Below are 23,927 nucleotides of genomic sequence, written 5' to 3' on the forward strand. Positions count from 1 at the left end.
GTTCGTCTCTCCATATACTGCCACCTGTTGGGCAGCCAGCGCAAGTGCATATGAAACTTACTCAAATCCTGATGGTCAGTCAGAAATGATTATCACATCTTCTTTCCTGTCAGATTATTACAGGTAAATTAACGGCATTAAAATACATCTAAACAATATGACTGGAATATTTTGACGCACTGACATGTTCGAACAAATTCACAATTAATATTTTAACTTATCTTTTTACTGTTTAAACACAATATAATGAAAGACAGTAATACTTATTTCAAGGACTGAAATATCTATTTACTTTGTGTACTACAGGCTACATATGATACTGGCATATAGTAAACCACTTTTTTGGTGGGGGAAAACAAAAGAAAATATGGATAACAAAAAATATAAACAGAATATTGTGGGAAAAATATTTATATATTTTACCAGGCCTTTTATCCTTGACTTTAAGTCCAAAAAATTTGAAGGCAAAACAACTTGAGTAATAGTGATAAATAATTATGATCTTAATAGATTTAGAGGAAGCAGTCAGTTTTTTTTTTTTTGATTATTTTATTTTTTTATTTGAAACCGACTTATTTCGATTTCTGAATTACAAGTACAAATAAAGTACACACAACACATTTCAGTTGCGAGTCAGAAATCCAGTAGCACTAGTTAATTAGTATCAATTAACGGTTGTTTACAGCATGTTGTGTTCATTAAATAAATCTAAACCGAGTCACATGTTTTAGGGAAACTAAACGGCAAATGCAAACTTCACAACTTACGATTAACATAATATATGAATCCTTCAGACCAGCTTTGTTCAGCTGGTCTCCTGAATCATCAAAACAAGAAAAAAAAACATTTTAGAAATGTTCCAGTGTGACAAAATGTGGCCGTCATACTTTCACGCAGTCAAATAAAATTCATGGAAGTATTTTCACACAGCTGAAGAGCATCCTTATTCCGGATCTTAAAGTTACACATGACTTTTAATCAGTGGCGATTCTTGATGTGGAGGATATGGCACACTGCCCAGGGAGGCATGGCCGCAGCGTAACTATCAAGCTGGAATAAATGTCTTTTTATTGTTTATTTGCATGTTCAGTCAATGGGGATTAGGTGATCCGTTTGTTGCGTGATGTGTAAGCACAAACTCCAGCTAGCTAATTGCTCATGGCCAGTGCTACATTGAAGGGTTACTTGACTGTTTTTAGGGGAATTTATACTGCATTTGTTCATCTTGAGTTTAACATTTAAAATGCTCTGAATAGCCAAACCTGAACTTAATCTTAATATTTCTAAATTGGACAGAAATTCTCTATTTCTCTTGTAAAAACACAAAGAAGAATATTTTTGAATGCTTTTTGGGCATCGGGACCTGAGATTAATACTAGCATTAAAAGCATAATGGTTAATCATAGACTTAATTATTCTACACTGATTACACTTTTTAAAAACTCTTGTGAGTTGTGACACTTTTACTCCATTATCTTTGGTACTTATAATAATTTATGTCACAAAAAATATTCCTATGCCGTAAAGAATGGATTTTTCTTTTTGGGAGTGTGTTTGTCATGGGGGGCTAAGAAAGATTCGGTAAGGGCGGCATTCTTGTTAGAACCACCACTGGCCGCAATCACTACATTATGTAATATGCTGAGCAGATCATTCCCGAGGTTTTCTGGAGCGGTCTTCTCTACAAAGCCTCAAACTCGTCCACCCTCTGCTTGGTGTTGCCCAGGCGGATCTGACGGAGGGTCTTGTACTTGTCTCGTCCAACACGGACGTTCTCAGCATGGAGCAGGTCGTTCTGGGTCTTCTTGGAGTCGTGTCTAGATTGCTCCAGATCTGAGCTCAGGTCCTGCAATAAGAGTCGGGTTTGGTGATTAAGTAATGGGAAAACACGTCCTGGATCCATTTTTGTCTCATTTGTACAATAGATGGATAAGGATTTTGTTTGACCTCGTGAGCTACTAAACAAAAAGTTCCTAAAAGATTTCCAAACAGCAATGTTTTGTAAGTATTGTGAAAAAAGAGATTAGCTTCTAAGCTAAGATGTTAGCTTGCTTTACGTCTTAGCTTGTCTTGGCTTATAACTTACAGCTTAGCTTAGTTTACAATTTAGCTTGTCTTAGTTTACATCATAGCTTAGCAATTCAGCCTGTCTTAGCTAACTTATATCTTAGCTCGTCTTTGCTTACAACGTAACTTAGATCTTAGTTTGTATAAGCTTACAACTTAGCTTACAATTTACAACTTAACTTAGCTTACAACATAACTTACAACTTAGCTTGTCTTAGCTTACAACTTATCTTACAATTTACAACTTAGTTTATCTTATCTTACAACGTAACTTACATTTTATCTCGTCTTAGTTTGCAACTTAGCTGACATCTTACTACTTAGCTTGTTAGGCAGCTTAAATATACCTGATGAGCTTAAAGCTGTGTAGAAGTAAAATGTTTGTTTTCTCTTGTTTTTGTTTGTTTCTTTTGTCAGGAAATCTTCAGATTTGAAAACACAACAGTGCTGCAAACTAAGATAAGGGTGCAAGTCGCAATATCCATCTATTATTGACACTTGAAGATGGGTCAATTTTTAAAGCTATATGGTTGCACCTTTCAAACAGCTTCCTCTGCAGCGCTTACAAAACTGCACCCACTGGAAACAACCGTGCACACTCACACCTCCAGAGAGTTTAAAATCACCATTTAACCTAACATGCGTATTTCTGGACTGTGGGAGGAAGCCAGAGGACCTGGCAAAAAAAAAAAACACAAAAAAAAAACCCACGCATACACAATGAGAACATTCGATCTGCACTTAGAAACACGGTCATGCTGTGAGGCAACAGTGCACACCTCTTCATCACTGGGTTGGTTTACTGCAGTCCCCAGTGAAAAGTTTGGTGCATCTATCCAATTTCAACCTTAAGATTACTGAAAGAGTGACGATGTATAGGGGGACGATTTTGTACTTTTAGGATTAAACTAATTCGACGGGAGTTTGTCTGGGTGCATGAATGAAATTCTCGTGCCTCGCGACATGAAATGAATTCAACTGGAGGAAGAGCGGTTTGTTTGTGTTCTTGGAACCCAAGCTCACCATCAGCTGCTTCCTGAGGCGCTCGTTCTTCTCCGCCTCGGTGAGTCGGTCCTCCTCCAGGTGGTCCTCGCCGATGTCCTGCGAGTGCAGCTCGGCGCTGTAGGTGCTGTTCTCCTCGCTGTGCTCGTGGTCACTCTCGTTGTCCGAGGAGGAGGAGGAAGAGGAGGAGGACGAATGAAGGGAGCCACCGGGAGGAGCAGAGTTGGACGGGGTCCTCACACTTTGCAGCTCTTCCTTCGTCCTCAACAGGCTCTGCTCCACTTCCTCAGCCTGCAGGAACCATCGGAGGGAAACCACGTCAGCGGAGGATAGCGGAGACGTGACACGCAAACTGAAGTTACGGCTTAACGGCTCTGGGAAGCAAAGCTCGGCTTTTATAAGATTAAAAATGTTAGAAGAAAAATCAGACTATTATTTTCTGTGCATTTGTTCAGTGGGGGGAAAAAATCAAGTATTTCTTGTCCAGTTTTATTGCAAATATCTCAGTAACTCAGGAAACTTTCCAGCATAAAAGGAGAGCTTGTTTTAAGTAAATATGTATTTAATATTGATGAAAATGTCGCAGTTCCACTGACAGATTATTTCACTTAAAACATGGGGGGAAATGTCTTGCTGTAAGCGACAAAACCTGCTGGTGGCACTTGTATTTTTTAAATAATTATTGACTTAAAGTAGCTCTTGTATCTTGCTGAAAAGTTATTAGTAAGTTATTTGTGTCTTATTTCAAGTGTAATGACATATTTGAGCAAAACAATTTTGTGTTTTTGCACAAAAACAATTTTTTTTAATGTCTTGATCTAGAAAAACAATCTCAACAACAAGAATGGAATATGGGAAAAAAATGTAATTGAATTAAAAGTAATCCAAATTAAATGCCACTCGTGACACAAAAGGCTTTAAATAAAATAAAAGCAAACTCAAAATGCTAATAATAGTATGGGTTGGACATACATTTTTTTTATATATTTTAAAAGGTTTTAATTTATCAAAGAAGCTTTTTGTTTTATGCCAAACCCACCTGCTGTGTTACTAATACAATTCAATTCAACTCAGAAACATTTTATTGACCCTAAGGAAAAATTTTATGTTGTTGTAACTCATATTAATTCAAAACTTTTCAGAGTTTTTGTAGAACATCCTAGTAGTTTTAGGATACAACAAAAAAGTTTTTTTTTCCTCTCGTTTTATAGGTTTTATAGTTTTTTTTTCTGTCTTACAAAAACAACCATTTGATGTGAAGACAGCGTCTAATTGTTGCTATGGAGACTCTGGGATACCGCACTTTCCTACAGTTCCTAAACAGTTTTGCTTTGACTCCAGAAAAATGAAAAAATGTAGATATAAATATAGAAAAATAAATTATTTGTCTTACATATATAAGATGTTCTCTTGTCTTTCCCACTTTAATGTCGAATTAATAGATATTTTTTGCACATTTTACTAAAATACGTTGAAGTTTTTGTACCTAATTATAGAAATTTTGGGAGATTTTTTTTAAACTCTGTTTTACCAAAGAATGGAGTTTTTTTTTTGTTTTTTTTTTCCACTGATCTCTCACAGATACCAGAGGGAGGAAAGTGTTTTATTGGGACCTTTTTTTCCACCTGATCTCCTGACCGTCTTGCCTTGACCGCCGGTCAGAGCGCTCACCTTCATGTGCCATGTCTCAGCTTCCTCCTCCTTGGCTCTCTTGGCCTCCTCCAGCTCAGTGATCTTGGCCGTGTACTCGGCCAGCTCCGCAGCCTGAAGCGGGAACAGCGCGAAGCGACTTTAGTCAGGCAATTTAAAAGACAAAAAAAACAAAAACAAAACAAAACCACACACACACACCAAAAGAAGTAAAATAATACAACACTTTTGTTGGTGTGGAGCTTCACCCTAAATCCTCAGGTTGGACTTTAGCAGAAGCAGAAGCAGACGCTGAAAGCGTTCGTACTTCCATCGGGATTGGTTCACTTGTGCGCTGCACACTCACCAGCTGCTCCTGGCTCTTCATCTGCTCCTCGGCTTGCCTGGCCAGCTCCTCCTTGGCAATTATGGCCTCCATCCTCTCAGCCTCCAGCCGGGCCGCCTCCTGCTCCACCCTCCTCCTCTCCTCCTCCAGCCTCATGGCCCGGTCCAGCTGCTCCTGAAGATCTGCGGGGCCAGGCAGGCACACGGGAAAATCTATTAGGCACCGCACGTCGGCGAGGCGCTTTGGGAAGGTCTTATTTTTTCTTCCTCTGAATATGTGTTTCTGTTTCTGTTTTGGTGTGGATTTCAACGTCTCATATTGATATTCTTTAAGAATATCTGCTTAAAGAAGAGCTGACAATCTGTGTCTGTCAAATGGAGGGACAGCAGAGGGCAGTAAAATCATTTTTGCACGGCGACATTAAGAGAGAGAGAAACAAAAAAAACCGGTCTGTAGGCTGACTCTGAGATTTTTTTTTTTTTTGTCTTTTCTTCTTGGGAACATTTTCTGAGCCCGGCTCGTATTTAGACAGCTTGTGTGTGACGTGGTGCGCCCCACCTCGCTCCGCTCTCTTAGTAGTCTCTTCAAACTCGTAGAGCTTCATCATCAGCTCCTGCTTTTCTCTCTCCATCTGCTGCTTCTCCCTCTCAATGTTTTCTCTCTTCTTCTTCTCGCCTTCCAGCTGATCCCTGCAGGACACACACACACACACACAAAGCAAAAAAAGAAAAAGAAAAAGTCAAGATCACACACATTAATCACCCACATCCTATACAGCGCCTTATAAAAGTATTCATATCCGCTTTTCATAACTTGTCATTATATAACTACATTCTAAAAAAAAAAAAGTATCTAATTTACGGTGAAATACCGGTAGCTGTGGTTGTCAGAATTTTACCATAAATAAAATTTATTGTAAAATTTTATTTACAGTATTTACATAGCTGCTGGTATTTTACCGTAAATTAGACACTTTTTTTTACAGTGTAAACTAGCAACAAGAAAACTCATTGTTCAGATTTGATCACGTTTCTTTGCTATTCCACGTCACACTTGGTCCATCACATAAAATTCCTGTCATATACAATCAGACTTGTGGTCGTAATTTACGGAGGACCAATCCGGCCATGATTTAAGGATAAATGCAGAAATGAATAAATGACTCATTAAAATAATCACCAGGTCAAAAACGCAGCATGGCATTTAAACTGGTGGACAACAAAATAATAAATATAACAGATTTTGTATGATAATTGATTAATTAGTTAAGCATAAATATTACTGTTAACACTTTTAAGCTTTGTAATTTTTGTCTACTTTATGCATACATAAAAAAATAAAATAAAATAAAGTAAAATAAAATAAAATAAAATGAAATAACAAAGCATGCAAAATCAAGCGCTGCGCCTACTTTCTTCAGACTAGACTTTGGCTACTATGCAAGAATCCGAGGAGGTGACGCTGTTCCGATCTGTTTTTGACATTTTCAGGTGCATTTATAATTTTGTCGCTTTTAATGCCACGCAAATTTACTTGTCAAGCCGCTTTTTTAGCTCCGTAATTACTTTAATGAGGCACTTGTACGTTTCTCTATTTATTCTTAATTGTGGCAGGATTGGTCCTCCGTAAGCGAACCGGTCAAATGTGAAGAAGTGGTCTTGTCTACCTCTCCATCTTCTTCTGGAGCCGTTCCTGCTTGGCCTGAGCCTTCATCTGCTGGACCTCGATGTTGTCAGCCATGCGGCGGCGGGTGTACAGGATGTGGTTGCCCTTAGCAAGCTGCATGATGCTCTTGTGGATCCGAGGTTGTGTCCCGTGAAACATGATGGGCTTCCAAAGGAATGAAAACGCAAACGTTACACAAGTCTAAAAAGTTTTCTTCCTTTCTACCTTCCCCCCAGCCCCATCTAATGTTTCAGTATTTGGCATGTAAAGACGTATTTAATTACTTGTTACTTGTGGAAATACTCACTGGAGATTTTTTGTCAATGGGCTTGATGATAAATTTCTTGGTGTCAAAAGAAACATTTCCAATTTCATTCCAGGGGAATCCAATTTTTGGGGTGAGCCTGGAATATGTTAAAAAAAATTAAGTTCATGTTGTAGTTAGGCAGAGAAATAGGTCAATGTACTCTTACAGTCAACATCCACAGAGGTCAGTGTGGTGAGTAAAAAACATGAGGGTGAGAAAGGAAAAGGTCAGCGGCAGAGATTTGAGCTCTGGTCTGTTGCCCTCGCCGCTACAAGTATGAAGTTAAGAACACCATAAAAATGCGCACAGTCTGATGAAACAATACGACTTTCAAGGTTTCCCCCAGAAAACCTGCTAAGCCCGGTGGTTGGGTGCAAGGACAGTCATTCATCAAGCGGCCCGTCGTGTTTTTGAGTTAAAAAATGTTTAAAGTTGACAGGAAATGTTAAAATATCACTTCATAATAATGTTATTAAAAGACTGAAAGATTAATACCTGAACACTAGCTGCAAAGTTTTAAAAATTCAAACATTTAACAAAAGACTTTAAAAAATAAGCAATGTTCAGCCTGGTGGGGGAACAAGTAAAGCCTGGCGGCCCGCCAGGCTTATAATATAACCCTGAGCTTTTGAAGTTAACAATGATAATACAAATAAAATAAGCAGCAAAAGAAAAAAGAAAAAAAAAGAATATAAATAAAGATTTCTGTAATAAAGTCCTGAACTGTGGGTTTTACCTGTCATCCTTTGGATAGATGTTGATCCCTAGCGCGTCCACGCCCAGCCACAACTCTGTGCCCTTCTTGTTTCTGATCTCAAAGTAGGTGACGCCGTACATTTCCAGATCCTGAGCGATCTTCAGGTACTCGATGATTGCATCTTCCCTGTTTGGAGTCACAAAAACGTTTGCTCAGAGGCATTTTTTGCTGCAAGACGTTAGACATTGACACGTTTTCCCACTGAATAACGAAAAGGACGATCTAAACTGGAAATAACCCCAGATTTTCCTCGTCTCTTCTTGAGCGTTTGTGTCGTTTTTCGCTAAGAGCTGCGGCATGTTGCGTCCTGCCAGGTAGCTCAATTCAGAATGGATGAACAGAGTTTAAATGCTTGACACCGACCACACTGATGTTGCAGTGACGATTGTCATTTAGTACTCTGTTGTATTAAATAAGAAAAGTAGAGTCCAAGGGCTCAAAGTAAGATTTTCTAAAGTTTATGCATGAATTTTACAACAGTGTGGGATGGGGGTTTAATTGTGAGAGAACTAAGCACATTGTGTTGAACATCCTCCAAAATTTGATAAAGTATGTGTATTTTTTTTGATACTGTGTGTCTATTGGGATGAAGGGCGCAGAAGTCACAGTTTAACTGTATCAGGACTCTATATCTCACTTTAGCTACCACATTACAATTAAATTTGATTTATTTTTTACAAATTTAAGGATAAACTAAAGTAGGACAAGCAGCCATCAGTTGGAGCCACTTCACTCCTGCAGCATACCGAGGTGAGTGAATATTTGCATACAGAGAATCTGCATAGAGCAGTAGGAGTAACAATTACTAATAAATATTAGAAGAACATTTTATTGTCCACTTTCAAAACTCTTCTTAAAACACATTTCTATTCTTTGACTTTTAACATACAACTTTGCTCTTATTTCTGTTTTAGTGTTTCATTCATTTTATTGTTGTCCTTTTATTTTGTCCGTTCCATATTTTGAAGGTTCATTTGATTTTATCTGTACAGAACTTTGTCGAGTGTGTTTTTGTTTTAAAGTGATTTATAAATAAGTAGTAGTAGTAGTAATGTTATCATTGGTTCATTTCTGACATATATTTTAAGAATAGTATCAAATTTAGCCAACTTTGTTTTAGCTCCAAGTTTAAAAACCAGTACAATCTGCTAGCTGATTAGCTCAGTCGCATTTTTTAGCAAAGCAAGCTAACAACAATGTGCCTTTAAAAAATGTAGCAACGAGCACATAAACAGAATTTATGTAGTTCTCTGTGCGAGAAACAAATAGGCAGAAATTAAACAAGAGGGTTTTTTTCCCCCCCTCTTGTGTATAACAACGCTTTACATGAAGGCAGCCATATTGGATTTTGGTTGGGAGTTTTGGAGAAACATGACTTTCCCGGCCTGCATTTCTCCTTCTGCCAATCTTCCTGTTAAATTCCAAAAATTTGTCATTTGAAATGTCAATTTCTTCAAAGTCATGCAGTTCATATTAGATTTCTTTTTCTCTTTGTTGAGTCTTTTTTTGACTCAACAAAATAACACAACAAACTGAAAAAAAAAACTTTATTTCCCTTACATAACTCTAGATATAAACAAATGATCTAAAACACTGACCTATAAAACCTGAGTTTCAGGGAGCACAGTGCTGTCAGATTCAAAAAGAATCTTAAAGCGGACATGTTTTCTTTATCCAAAAACAAGAATAAACAACAAAAATATAATTTGAAATTTGCACCATTTCATGACCTTACATGTTAATTGTATCTGCCACATATAAATCAGAACATAAAGGTAAATTTCCCTAACTGATTGCAGTCTGGTAAATTTACTGTCGCACAAGAAAAATGTGTGTATGTTAAACAATATAAGTGGAAGATGAGAATGTTTGACATTTTATTTGAAATATGTAGGTTTTTTGTTGTTTTTTTTTGCTTTTGCTTTGTTTAAACATAGAAACGTCACTCAGTCTTTTACTCACTTCAGCATGGTTTTGTGCTCCTCGTGCCAGACCTGGATTCTGTCTTCCCACTGCTCCTTTGACAGCTTGTGTTGATCCAGCACTCTAAGAGAAGAGACAAGCTGTCAGAGAGTCACACGGCTCAAAGCGGGATCACTCTGTGTGTGCACACAGAGCTACGTTACACACACGCTGCAGGCACCGGAGGCCCGTTCCTTTTTTTTTTGCTAGGTCTTAAATTAGCAACAGTGGCTGATGATCACCTAGCATGATTTTGGAGCATATGCAGAAAAAAACAAAAACAAAACTATGTCTCAGAAGGGAACATTGACATTTAATGAAGTCCAAGTTTGACATGTTTCTGTATCTTGCGTATCATTAAGGATTCCAAAACTGCATAGAAATTTAAGTAACGTGATGCAATGTTGTAACATAAATGACTTTTTTACTACTGTTTTACTGTAAACACTGTAGAGCAATAAAATAGTCATTGGCATCCTGCCATGTAACACATAGGGGACCATCTGCATAAAGGTGTTCTGCACTGCAAAAACGCAAAATCTTACCAAGTGTTTTTGGTCTAGTTTCTAGCGCAAGTATCTTAGTTCACTTGCAATACTATACTGTACTAATGCTCAAGTTTCAAGTACCAGTGGAGCCAAAAAAAAACAAAAAAAAAACAAAGTTAAAAGTGACAAGAGTAAAGGTTGGCTGAAAAAACATAATTATCACTTACTTTAACAGGACCTTGAAATGGAGAGCTTTTACAGCTTATTATGACAAGCTGTACAGCTTTTACAGCTTATTATCTCAATTATGTTGAGATAATTTTCTTTTTTTTTTTTTGCCAGGTTGCAATACATCATTCTGAGGAACGTGATTTTGGAGGAACCCAACACATCGATAGATAAGGGTCCTATTTTAAGCTCATCTGATAGTTTTTATTTATTTACTTAAATTGTTGATATGACATGAATACTTAGGAGATATTGACTTTTATGTTACTTAACAATGTTGTGGGACTGTCCTCTGACTAAATATCTGGAACAAATATGACACCCTGTGTGTAAACGTGTTTGTTTGTTGTTGACTCACAAACCAAAAGTCTTGTTCTAGTTATCAAAAATACAAAAAAAGAAGAAAAAAAAAGAGAGGAAGTTTAAGACTTAAGACCCAATCCTTAAGTCTGAACCTGCATTTAGTTAAACCTACACATATTTGGTATTCTTGGAAACGCTAAGACTGTTGGCCAGATGATTAAAAAGCATTCGAGCTGCAGGAAACATTTGAGTTTCTGCCCAAAGTCTGCAGGACAGACATCAGCATCCCACAGTTTCCCACAGATCGAGCTCACCTCTTAGGGAGCAGACGCTCCGAGGAGAGGTATCCCCGCCGGTGCACCGACTTGTTGTACTCGCCGTACTTCGCCTGCACAGCGTAGGAGGCCAGCAGCACAGCGGTCTCTGGGGGACAGTAGATCTCGTCAGACAGGATGTGGTCCTTCACCTGCAGGAAGAAGAGCTTCCTGGTGATGTCCTGGATCAGCTCCTCGTCCACGTCCTCGGGATAATACTGGACCCGGAATTTGAACTGCAGGGGAGTCTCGTTCTTCACGTTTTGCTCCGTCACCTGCACGGACAGCGAGGGCGTGGGGGTTAAAATGTGCCAAAGAAAGGGGGAATGCTCATGAATGAACCCCCCCCCCCTCTCCAAAAAAAAAGCAGCATTAAGTAGACGTTAGTTAATATACAGCTGGACACAAACAAGGAATTCACTTCAATCCATCAAAATATGTGCTTGTTGTTAAAGTTGTCCACCTATTCCCCAAAAACTACATCTAATCGCACTGAAAAAAGCTCCTACACACAAGATTTGTTAGTTTATTTAGAGCATGTTTGGAAATTAAATATAAATTAAATATAATCAACAAGTATTTCAGAACACCTCAATCTTAAGTTCAAAATAAGGTAGGAGGAAGTATAAACCCTCACACAGTACCTCAGGGACGAAACTGTTAGCGTAGCTTTTAAGCTAACAGCCAGACTTTTCTGTTAGATCAATCAAACTCTGATTAAACATAAGTTTACACCCAACTAACATGTCGTGATCAGCTTTTCTATTTATTTTGCTATTTTGAGAGACCCGACCAATCAAAACACGAGGCTCCACTCAGAAATCTGTCTGATGACGTCACATAAGTGATGACAGTTCAGTTTGTTTTGTTGTTATCTACATTTTTTGTAAAGCAAATTACTCCTTCAGAGTTGATTTCTTGCATTCTGTAACGTCGGCTCGTCTTCGGTCCCGCGCCTCTTCTGATGTCATCGCAACGCAATCTTTATTTATTTAATTTTGAGTGTGTTTCTTTTAAAAGCGCACCACTGAGTCCTTAATATATGGAAGCAGAGTCGATGTTTTCCGGATATATTTTTTCCACCAATGGTTTTCTTGAGACAACGAATTAATCTCCAGAAAACCACATGCCGTTGTTTAACACACACAAACAACAACAACAACAACAATCATCTAGTGATTAACGCGCTATCTCGAGAAACCCATAGGGTTTAAAACGCATATGCTGAAATAGTCCGCTCTAGGCTTCCGTACATATGTCGTTATCCAGGTGTGATATTATTAGACCCTACAGCCAGGTTACTTCTCCACGGCTGAGTCATCTTAGTCAGATAAAGAGTTTAAAATATTAGTGGAAAGTGAAACTTAAATCGTTTTTTGATGCATAAAAATATCACTGATGTTCTTGATAGCTGGTAATATATACATGTATTTTTAAATAAGGTAATAAAATAAGCATCAACTTTAAATATATGGCATTGAAACAAAGTACTAGTGTGTTGCAATGAAGAATGTAAACATTAACTCATGTATTCTCATGTGCTCTCTTTTTTTAAACCAACAAAAGAAACAAAATCATTAAAAAAAAGAAAAAATTTAAACTGGCCCATATTGTAGCACTAAAAAATCTGACAGAACAAAACCCACTTTCTTGTCTTCTGCCAGCCACGAGACAAGTCCTCTGTTGTCCACAAACTGAAGGCCGAAGTACCAAATCTCACGGAGGCCAATCGTCCTGACAACCTGACGGCAAGACACAAAAACAGGAGAAGAGTGAGGACTTCTCTCTACTGTCCACAAGACAGGCATATAAACCAGGTACTTTAAATATAAAAAGCGTCAGCTGAAACATTGCGATCTTTCTCACAGTGTTTCTGATTGATTCGGTCTTCGAAACAAATGATCAAACTCCAACCATTGGTCAATTTTCCCTCTATCGACTTAAGAAAAGCATCCCCACAGCTTGACTGCTAAACCAGTGTGGTGGCACTGCTATCTTACCAAGTATTTTTGTCGAACCTCTAGAGCAAATATAAGACTAAAAGTTACTTAAAAGTTACTTTTAAGTTATTTTGGTCTTAATTCAGATGCGTTAAAATATTTGCACCAGAGAACAGAGTGTTTTAGCACCCTGGGGGGGGGGGTGTACATCGTCAGTTTTCCACCATAGTTGTACTATAAAAAGTTCAATTTTTATCTCATTGACCATTTTTTGCTAGCTTCATGACATGCTGCTAACTGGAGATTTTTATGGCCTTTCTGTCCACAATAGATTCCTTCCTATCACATTTGTATAAAGTCCAGATTTCAGTCTCTCGGCAGATCTTCCAGAATAATGATCACCTTGATTACCTCTCTGATTAATGCCCCGTTTGCTGTCTCGACTGCTGAGTTTACTGGTCATTATGATGCTATGTGTTCACCCTTTTGTTGCCATCAGTTTGATTTTGTTTTTGCTTAGAGGTAAGCTTTATTTTTGCATCACGCACATAAAAATAATCTTTCAGTCCACCCCAAAACCACTTGTGGTTAACAGAAAACGTTGTTGTTCTTAGATGTGTGCTTTTGCCGACTGCAGCATACAGACCTGTTCAAGCAGCTGCCTTCCTTTGGTGTTGCCTCTAAAGGAAAACTCCAGCTCTGCGTCCATTGTAGTGACGCGAACATTGACCTGCGGTAGAAAAAGGGCAATTTACTGATTACATTCATGGCAAAAAATAAAATAAAAAATTCTGTTTGGATGGGCATAACCTGTTTTCTTTCCAATGATTTCTTTATTTTCATTCTTTAAACCACAAATGTGTCTAAATCTGCCTAAATTCTGTGTTTGGCTGCATTCACATCCACAAATGGAAAACATAAATAACGGACTGATTTGCTGAAAGCACACCCTTAATGTGGATCTGTTAACCGGATTATTCATAAACCATAATTGCTCACTATCTCATTAGACTTTAGACCAGCCATGCGAACATGAGGGTGAATATCATTGTACTTGCTTCTTGCACGAAGGCATTGCGAGATCAGCCTGTGTTGCAGCAAACAGTATTGAAACTGAGTTTGTATAAAAATGGATTTCCACAAATTGAAAAAAAAGAGGTTTGGTTTTGATTAACTGGTTTAAAAAAAAAACAGCACAAGACCATAGATTGGAATGAGGTTTGTAGCACATACAGAACAGTTTTATGAAGTTACACCAGAATACACCCTGACTGCCATAAAGATAAACACACTAAAGGTTGGGCAGGAACCAATGGAACATGCAATTATGGAACCATCACTAGCCTTTTAAATTGTTTCCACCTTACGTGATCACATGTATGAGATAACATCTTTATCTGGTATCTTCATAATGCATTTGTCATTCTAGCAAACACGGGCCGGGATTTTAAACTCCTGCAATGTGATGGCAAAAAGCACAAGAGAATATACATATACCACAATGGTATTGGAAAAATATATTTTTATGCCGAAGAAAATCCTCACGGGATCATTAATACACGTAAGACATATTTGAATTATTAAGTTTTGTTCAATTTCCAGAGCAATAGTTGCGCTTCCATTACAAATGGACGCGAATCTTTGTCTATATTTTACTACTGTCGAACAAACAGAATTTCGCTTTTCCATTTCACATTAAATTAAAATCACGCGAATACGCTTGTTCGCGCGATAAGACATTAAAAATCATGGCAGTGAGTGAGCGACAGACATAAACACTTACAAGAGATCTATTCGTAATTCAGCCATGGCTCTAGCGCTCATCATCTATCAACCATCAGACGAAACGTCGGCGTCTCATTCTGGCATTGGAGTGACAAGTCCCTTCGGGGTATGTCAAGAATTATGTGCGCCTTTGTCGATGTGCAATTCAAAATCTTTATTATTGCAGCGACCAGCTTTTAGCAGGTTTCCACATTTGTTCTCAGTAGGCTCTTTGCACGTCAGCTTCCGTGTTCGGGGAATAGCGGCTCGGTCGTTTCTGGTCTATTGAAAATGGCATTTTACACTGGGTGCTTGACCAAGGTAACAATTAATGATACACATTGATATGGAGCCCCAACAAGTAAGCTGGAGAAAGGTTTTAAGATGTACGCCTCGTTATTATACATTCACGGATACGAAGGTGAGTTTTACTTTCTTTAAACTTTGTGGCTAACATTAGCTTTAGTTTATGCTAGTAGGCAATATTCTCTGACATTTTTCTTGTAAAATTGTGCTATTTAAGTATCTAAACATTTTTATCCGTTCTAACGGACAATGTTTTTACCTTATTTTGTGTTTATTGTTGTTAATGTCAAACAGAGACCAAGTAACTGGGGAGATTACGGTTTGGGCTTTTTGCTTCTGAAGCACGAGGAATCACAACAAGCCCCGTAGCTTAAAAGTACGGCAGCACTGGTGTCAGAGTTTGAGTTCAGCTGACTGTTCAGGTTCAGAGTTGTTGCTTTTAGAAAAGTATGGCCGTGCTCCTTAAGGTCTCTGTGTTATTTCGTTTCATTACTTTTGCATGTTTCTTGTTTAGAGCTCAAACCGGATGTTGTTTACAGCATTGTGTACGGGCGGATAAGTTGCTCGGCTGTCTGGCTCTGGTCTGCTCTCTCGTTCCCATACACTCCCTCTTTCACAGGGAAAGAGGGAGTCCCTTACAGTCCCTTCCATGGAATCCCTTACAGAAGTGATTCCATGGAAGTAACACAGGGACGGCTTCTTTATTTACCATCCGGCTTCCCCCGGTAGTTTTAGGCTACTGGAGTGAATGAAGGCTGCAAACTTTGCTGTGCGGCTTAGCTTTAACTGATAATGACAAATATTTACAAGCTACCGTTTTTTCTTAATTCAGGTTTGTTTGGAAATCCATGAAAACTTAAAAGCATGTTATATTTGGAAGACAATAATGTTCCTGGTACTGCTTTATTTGCTTCTAAAATATGACTTTGTCTTTTCTAGCTGCCATGGTAACTCAAAGCGGAAGCAAGAAAGCCGCATTTTGCTCCATGCGATGTTAGCGCCGTACGTGCATAGCGCCCGTTGTGACTTTGCAAAAAATGAATGCATTTTTTTGATTGCTTACTCAAATCAAGCCAGAAGGCAAGTAATGAAATATGTTTTCAGCATTTTCTAGACCAGGATATTAAACATAAAAGTATTTGTCAAGGCTGTCTCCTTGCAGTGTCAATAAAAGTACAACCATAGGTCCTGTTGTAAAGTGTGGCTTGACCCATCTTATCAGCTTCACGCTGAACACTTGAGTAACTTTTACTTGAAGACTTTGAGACTCATGAATCATTAGAGATTCTGTTGTGTTAGTTTGATCAACCATTTCTGACCATTTTGAAACCACACAGTCAAGATTTGCTGGTGAATGTCATTCTGTTCTTTTTTTTTTTCTACTATATATTTTTTTTATTATTTTCCTCATTGGTGGAAACAAAGACACAATCAACAGTCGTACAGTCAGCCCTACATCAATCCAAGGACAAAAATTAGAAGAGCATGCTTTTGGCATTTCCTTATTTAGTTGAAATAAAATTGTTTATGCATTTTCTGGCATACTTCTTCCTACTTAATAAAAATGTTCATCTTGTCCAGATTCAAAGAAAAGGCGCATCTTTCTTCCATTCTGAAAACAACCGTCTTTGTGTTGTACCGCCCACTTTTTATTATTGGTTTTTTGCCCGAAGCCAGAAGAATTTGGCGAATGTCATTATTGTCTCAAAGAAATCATTTATATATATCATTTATATCATCACTAGTTTTTTTTTTTTTTTTTTTTCATTACGTGGATGACCATATTTAACCCACAGGCAAATTCATTGAGTTCAAGTAACACTTGGAGGGTAATTCAGAGTCAGGAATGTGTGCAGCATGGGTCAAACTCTACATTTGGTTAATGAGTAAATGACAAGAAGGATCACTGGCTCTTGGTAAAACTTACAACAGAAAGAAGCAAAGAAAATATCATCAGCGTAAAAAAGTCGGGTGCAATTCCACAATTCCGACTTGTTTTTGTTCTTACACTGGTCATCATAAATGATTTATTGAAGCATTACGAGCAGGGTTTGATTTCTACAGAACCTCAATGTGCTGTTTTCAAACCAGGAAGAAGACGTGTGGCTAAAGCAATAAGTAATAACGTGTCTTAAAACAGCAGGAATCCTACCTGTTTGGGCATCTTGGCTGTGGTCTGTGGCTCCTATCAGAGGAAAGTGTATCCCAGGCTGACCGAGGCTGCAGTGGCCAACTCCCAGCAGAACCTCCACCTGATAAAGACAGCCTCTCACGGGCGAGCCCAGGGGCAAGACTTGTGTCCTTTGAACTCAGGAGATCGCTCGCGGAGATGTGGGAGGACCGACTTTGGCACCAAACCGACGGATTTACCTTCGGTGTGACAAACAGCTCCACCCGTAGGAGATCACCTGTTTCAGTGCCCAATACCTCCATGTGACCTTTGATCGGAGAGCGCCGGGCTACAAAACCACTGGCCGTGCTATTTCTGTAGCTTGTTTGGAGATGAAGGAAATGGATCGGCATAACAGCAGGTGGAGGGTTTACAGTGTTGTTGGTCCGCATATTGCTCACACTGAGATAAATCTTGGTCGTATGACTGTGTTTCACCAAGCTGCTCAACCTAACCTGTTACCAAAATTATTCTTTCTTTCTAAAAAGCTCAAAACTGCAGTAACTAAGAGATATGTTTTTTTTGTTTGTTTTGTTTTTTTACATATTTGTTGAAACTGTCACCATGTCGTGACAGTATATTAGACGGAAAATGTGTGGGAAAAAAGTGTATCTCCTCCACTTCCTCCTTGAGCTACTATTGATGTCTGAACAAATGTACCACTCCCGGTCTAAAGCAACCAATCAGAGTCAGGAGGAGTGTTTTTAGCACTGTCAATCACACTCATGAACGTTAAATGTGCTAATAGCATAGCAACAACCCACTGTTACTAGAAAAACGGTTTATCCCATCGACATTGGTCAATGCTAGCTATGCTAACTAGCATTAGCATTCACAACCAGTTCTGCTAGCAGGGAGAGAAGCTGTATCATAGGAGAGAGCAATGTGGGGGAGTGGAGCAGTGCATGATTGACACCGCTAATGTAACCAGATCCTTTCTGCCTTGGACTGGTTTTATTGAATGATCAGAGCCGTGACACGGGATTTCTTTAAAATGGATGGTTTCTCGATTTATTCTGACAAGAACAACAAACAGAAAACAACCGTGTTACAGGTTGCCCGCTCCAAGTCCTACACAAAACAAAAGTACAAAACATAACATTTTATGTAATTATAACAAAAGAGAAATACAACCAGGTTACACTAAGACCCGCCTCCGGGCCCTAATTGGTTGTTTCTGGTTAGCACTGGGAGAACGAAGAGGAGCTCATTTTATTCACATGTCTCATACCTTATTGTCACGACACAGTGACAGTCTTAACAAATATATTTAAGAATATATTTTTAATGAAAGCTACATGAAAGATTTAAGAAAGTTGTACCTTAAAATGGCTAACCTTGTTACTTTTGTGCTTTTAAACTTATTAGCCATCTTTAATACTGCGGGTCATAATGGTTTGGTGTCAAGTTTAGAACAAGTACAACCCTGCCCAGATTTAAAATTATAGTATCTCACAAATATTTATTAAATTTTTTTGTGGGGTCCATATTTGAGGACCCCAAATATATTTTGACTTAATGTTATTTTTAGATAATCTGCCACCCATCTGATTTACAAGCCCATTCAATAAATTAGAATATTATTGAAATGTACAAATGTGTGAAAACATGGTGAAACACATTATGTAGATTAATTACATGCAAACTGGTGTTTTCCAACCTTTATTTCTGTTAATTATGATGACTTTCCACTTACAGTTAATGAAAACATGACATTTAAAATTAGAATACTACATCAAACCAATAAAAAGAAAAAAAAAATATTGTGCAGAATGTAGAACAGTGTGCAATCCTAAAGGTTTGCACACTGTATAGTCACTTTATTGAAAGTGACTATATGTGATGATCTCCCAACACCTTTAACAGGATTCCAGCCCTGTGAAGCTTACAGGAAATTGTCTGTGCTGTAAACAACCATCCCTCACTGCAGAGAGATGAGCGCCGAGCTGAACTTAATTTGGTATTTGGGAGCGAGGCCAACGCGGAGTGAACAAATTCAAATTGTAAAATCACTTAACAACTCCTCCTTGTGTTTGCTGGTTAGGAATCCAAGTAAATGGGAGAAATCCCAGACTGTCCCTGTGAGACGAGATTTGAATTGAGCGGAGTTGCACAGGAAGCCAACACCCAGGCTAAGTTTATGTAAGTTATCCCAAGAAATCTGGCGTGAAAGAAAAGAAAACTCGACCCACTTCTGGAGAAAATGAGAAGCCTATTTTGTCTTTTTAAGAAATCTTTTAAAGATGGCATGATCTAAATGAATGACCTGAGGATGTCACTCGTGTTGACATGGTTCCAGGATGGTAAAGCTTTCAGATTTATAAGGATACTAATTAAAGAAGTCTTGTATAACCTCTTTGTCTAAATCAGTTCAATTTGGGCTTATTTAATCCCCAACTCTGATGATCTCTTCCACATTCTCTGCTCTCTGGCCTGAGCCTTCAACTACTGAACCTCGATGCTGTCGGGCTCTTTGCGGCGACAGTACAAGTGGTAGCCCATAGCAAGCTCCAAGATGCTCTTGCATTTGTGAGAACCTTCTTCAGGGTACACCTGCAAAATCTACAAAAAAAAAAATCTTCATGAAACACTGCTCAACTTACAAAGGGAATTGGAAACCCTGTTAGTCCGTTAACTACGATGGCACATCAGGATCATTGCAGATAGAAAAAAAAGGAGGAGTAGACTTCCACCGAAAGCCTCTGAAATTCTTGAGACTAATTAAAGAAAAACAAGATTTCGGAGTAGGTTGAAAAGAAAGGAAACTCAGAAATATTTAATTCATCTCAGAAAAATTCCAGGAAAAAAATTTTTTTTTTGAGACTATTCTCAGAAATTTTGTCAAAAAAAACATTTCAGAAATTTGGGTGGTGGGGAGGAGGGGGGGTCTTGGAGATTCCTGAATGGACATTTAGAGATTTTTTCTAAATTTCCTGGAGTTTCAAAAGCTTTTTCGAGACAATAATCTCAACATTTCTGCATTCTTTTGCTAGAAAATGTTTTGACTTTCAAAATGTGGAAATTTCCTTATTTTTATCCTAGAAAATTTCTGAGACTAATATCAAAATTCCTGAATTCTTTTGGTGGAAATTTTCTTCCTTTTTTTTCCCCTAATATGCCATCACAGTTAACACATTAGACAGATCATAGGAACCACTATGTACTTACAGGGACTCTCTTTCCCATCGTAGTGATGTTCAATCTCTTAGAGTCGTAACTTACTCTTCTGATTTCATCCCACAGAAATTGACTCAAAGGGGTTAATCTAGAAAAATACATAATTTTAAGACAGCTGAGTGAAACAAGCAAATGCATTGTGAAAACAACATTTGGGGATGTTGAATCCTTGCCATAGCGAAATGAAGAGGATTGTGTCAACGGCCTTTTGGAACAACTGTCAGTGTGGTCAAATGTGCAACTCAAACGGAAAGGGCAACCGAGGTCAATGACTGAGGTTTCAATGCTAGTTTGTTGACCTCATGTCCACAACTGCATGTAAACACGGCCGAATGCTATTAATATGTTCAGTTAGTGATGTTGTAATTATAATGTAGCTTTTGCACAGCAGAAACTAAATATATAGGCCAGCTAACTGTCTTACTTGTTGTCTTTTGGGTAGATTTTAATACCAAACGCATGCACTCCCAGCCACAGTTCTGTTTCTTCTTGTCCTTCATCTTGAAGTAAGTAACACCAAACATGTCCAGCATTTGTGCGATCTTCAGGTACTTGATCACAGCCTCTTCCCTGTTTTAGTAAGACATATTCATATTTTGGGGTGTGCGGTGGTGGCACAGAGGTTAAGCACAACTCACATATGGAGGCCTTAGTCCTCGACACAGCTGTCGCAGCTTCGATTCCTGGCCTCAGCAACCTTTATTGCATGTCTTCCCCCTTCTCTCTCCTGTCAATTAACTATCAAATAAAAGCCACAAGAGCCAAAAAAAATCTTTTTGTTTTTTTTGAGCAGAAATCTTAGCATTTTGCACTTGCGATGCTAGCTTGAGGAGCGATTATTCTTCTTTTGGGTTTTATTGGCGGTTGGCAAACCAACTTATGGTGCATTTACCGCCCCCCATAGACAAAATAGTTATTACCCATGGGTTATAATATGTCTATTTGGATCTATGTTATTTATGTCTATACCGCCACCTACCGGACAATCTTGAGGAGGATTTAGCTCCTCGAGCTAACATAGCAATTTTGACAATGAACCAATTAGAATGAGATAGTCAAATAACGTTTCAATTAGTTATTTTAACTTATATATATATATTTAAAAATATATATAAACAGATTTGATTTGATGATTTTATATCATTATACACACAGACACACACACACACACACATATATATATATATATATATATATATATATATATATATCTACATATATGATTTTGACAAACAAATTTCATGAATTCATTTATTAAAAATGACTTTCGTAAACAAGATAAAATGATTTAATAAATAGATAATTTTAATCATCATTCTTCCAGAATATATATTTTTGAATTATTCCCTCAAACTTTCTGAGACCCCCTTAGCGCCCTCTGGTGGGCCCCCACTTTAACAGATGCTGATCTAAATGATTCTAAGCAGGTGTTTTCTCGTTACTTCAGGTATCAAATTATTTATGAAGTCTGTTAATGCGTCAGTGAATTCACAGGCGTAATGCATAGTAGGTGGTTACTCACTGGTTGCTCTGCTCATACTTTTCTGCGCATGAGTCCAAGATCTTGGCAGCATCTGGAGGGCAGCAGATATTTCCTGAGAGAATGTCCTCCCTCACCTGCAGGAAGAAGAGCCTCCTGGTGACGTCTTGGATCAGCTCCCTCTCTGTATCCTCTGGGTAAAACCGAACTCTGAGCTTTAGCTGCAGGGAACTCTGATTCTTTGCAACCCGAGCCAACACCTACACAGAAGATTAAAAACGCAGATTAAAGATTTAAGCATGCAGTGGTAAACGAGGAAATGAGATATAATAATAATAATAATAAAAAAAATAAAGACAGCATAAATATTAAGTAGCATGCTGATCAAAAACCAGGGATGAATGGTGAATTGAGCTACAATGGAGCCAGACTTAAATGTAATCAAGGTTCTACTCTGAGGCAAGTCTGGCAGTAATTTAAAATCAAAATCAAGTGTTTTTAAAACACAATAAAAAAGCTTGTAAATACGCTAGATGTATTTGTAGCTAATGCTTTTTATTCAGGGGCACTGAAAACAGATGTGCACCACACCTTTCAGATTTTTGTTTATACAATGTTTTGGAAAACCTGTCCCATATTACTTTCACTTTGATAATTATGCACTACTGTTTACTAATCTTTCACATAAAATGGCATTAAGATCATATTGAAGTTTGTGGTTGAAATGTGAAAAAAAGAGAGAGTTCAATATTGGAATGATAATAAAACATAATTTAGAGTTGCAAGTTACATGCTTTTAACATTCTCTCCGTCTTATTTTTAACACTGGATAAATTAAGTGATGAGGCTTGCCCTATTTTCCTGTTGTAACTGTTTTAGCAAACGACTCGAATGGAGTTGCGCTCAAAGTTCTGCAAAGTTCTGGAAAAGCGCGGTTCTGAAGGCAGCGTGCATCGCAAAGGAAGGCAGTTAAACAAAATGGTTAATGTCTGTTGTCAGAAATGGATGAAACAACAATGTTTATGAACCAAAACATGCAAGACAACATCTCACTTTCTTCTCAAGGTTCAGCCACTTGGTGATTCCTTTGCTGTCGGTAAACTGAAATCCAAAGTACCAAATCTCATCCAGGTCGATGGCCTTGGCAACCTGAGAAATAATTACATACAGAGAGAAACATGGTGACAAACACAGAGCTCAAATAGCTAGCTTAAAATGCAGAGTATCAGGTAAAAATTGGATATTTGTTAAAATATGTTGGTATTAAATCAGTGCTGTGCACCAGAGTGTTTGGAAAGTGGGAATATTGTGACTTTTGCTTTCTACTTCCTTACAAATAATAATGTGCAAATACAATTTTAGAGATTTCAAGCCAACTCTACCGCATTCTTTTAACACGTTTTTAACCACACATGCATACTTTAGCCTTTTTTAAATGTATTAGAAAACATATTTCATGTTTTTATGTCAACATAAAGAACATTGACATTGTTTTGAGATCGTATGACTGGATGAGCTTTTCAGTGTGTCAGTTTTAAATGCAAACTCAACAGTGGAGCTAAAACAGGAAATAAAACATTTCCATTCCCGTTTTTTGGTTGGAGGTTTTTCTTCCATACAGCTGAATATTCTTGGCCTAATTTTTCTGTATCCTCCAAATTACACATAGCAACAATATATCCCAAGTTGAATTGGGAGGAAAAATAACCCAACATCTGCCTGTAAAATATAAAAACTTGACAATAGCTACATGTCTTTTTTTATTACACGTGATTTATTGCATTTCTAATGCTGTTTTTAAATGTATTAATCTTGAGCATTTGTGGTCTGTAACTTCTGCTTTTTTTTTTTTTTTTTTTGCACCATAAGAGTCTTGTTTATCGTTTCAATATACGTTTAACAAAGGAGTGGGATTTATGAAACACATTTAATTCACCACAAAACATACAAACCATTTCTAGGAGCTCCTTCCCTTTAGTTGTGGGTTGGATGAAGAACTCCTGCACTCCATCCATCCTGGTG

At 38.0% G+C, this 23,927-nt stretch overlaps 2 protein-coding genes across 3 annotated transcripts; both read right to left on the minus strand.

The window, feature by feature from the left end:
- Positions 1-529: 529 nt before the first annotated feature.
- On the minus strand, positions 530-20,632 carry LOC106919084 (ezrin-like). 2 transcript variants are annotated; one of them, XM_088002471.1, is made up of 14 exons: positions 20,417-20,632; positions 17,231-19,810; positions 13,655-13,738; positions 12,715-12,810; positions 11,069-11,343; positions 9,736-9,819; positions 7,753-7,899; positions 7,017-7,113; positions 6,711-6,874; positions 5,603-5,733; positions 5,066-5,226; positions 4,741-4,833; positions 3,091-3,360; positions 530-1,846 (listed from the first exon to the last, which is right to left on the minus strand). In XM_088002471.1, the coding sequence occupies exons 2-14, from the start codon at positions 17,240-17,242 to the stop codon at positions 1,682-1,684; spliced, it is 1,779 nt and encodes a 592-aa protein (XP_087858597.1). In that variant the 5' UTR covers positions 17,243-19,810; positions 20,417-20,632; the 3' UTR covers positions 530-1,681. The 2 variants fall into 2 exon arrangements, with proteins under 2 accessions (XP_087858597.1, XP_014844736.1); XM_014989250.2 differs by lacking the exon at positions 20,417-20,632 and having other exon boundaries at positions 17,231-19,873.
- LOC106919117 (ezrin-like) lies at positions 19,694-23,920 on the minus strand. The gene is made up of 5 exons (XM_088002825.1): positions 23,858-23,920; positions 22,959-23,054; positions 21,948-22,165; positions 20,878-20,995; positions 19,694-19,810 (listed from the first exon to the last, which is right to left on the minus strand). Exons 1-5 carry the CDS (start codon positions 23,918-23,920, stop codon positions 19,694-19,696), a joined length of 612 nt encoding a protein of 203 aa, XP_087858951.1.
- Positions 23,921-23,927: the final 7 nt, after the last annotated feature.

Source organism: Poecilia mexicana, unplaced genomic scaffold, assembly GCF_051168715.1.
Source record: "Poecilia mexicana isolate PSO_F unplaced genomic scaffold, ASM5116871v1 scaffold_22, whole genome shotgun sequence".
NCBI lineage: Eukaryota > Metazoa > Chordata > Actinopteri > Cyprinodontiformes > Poeciliidae > Poecilia > Poecilia mexicana.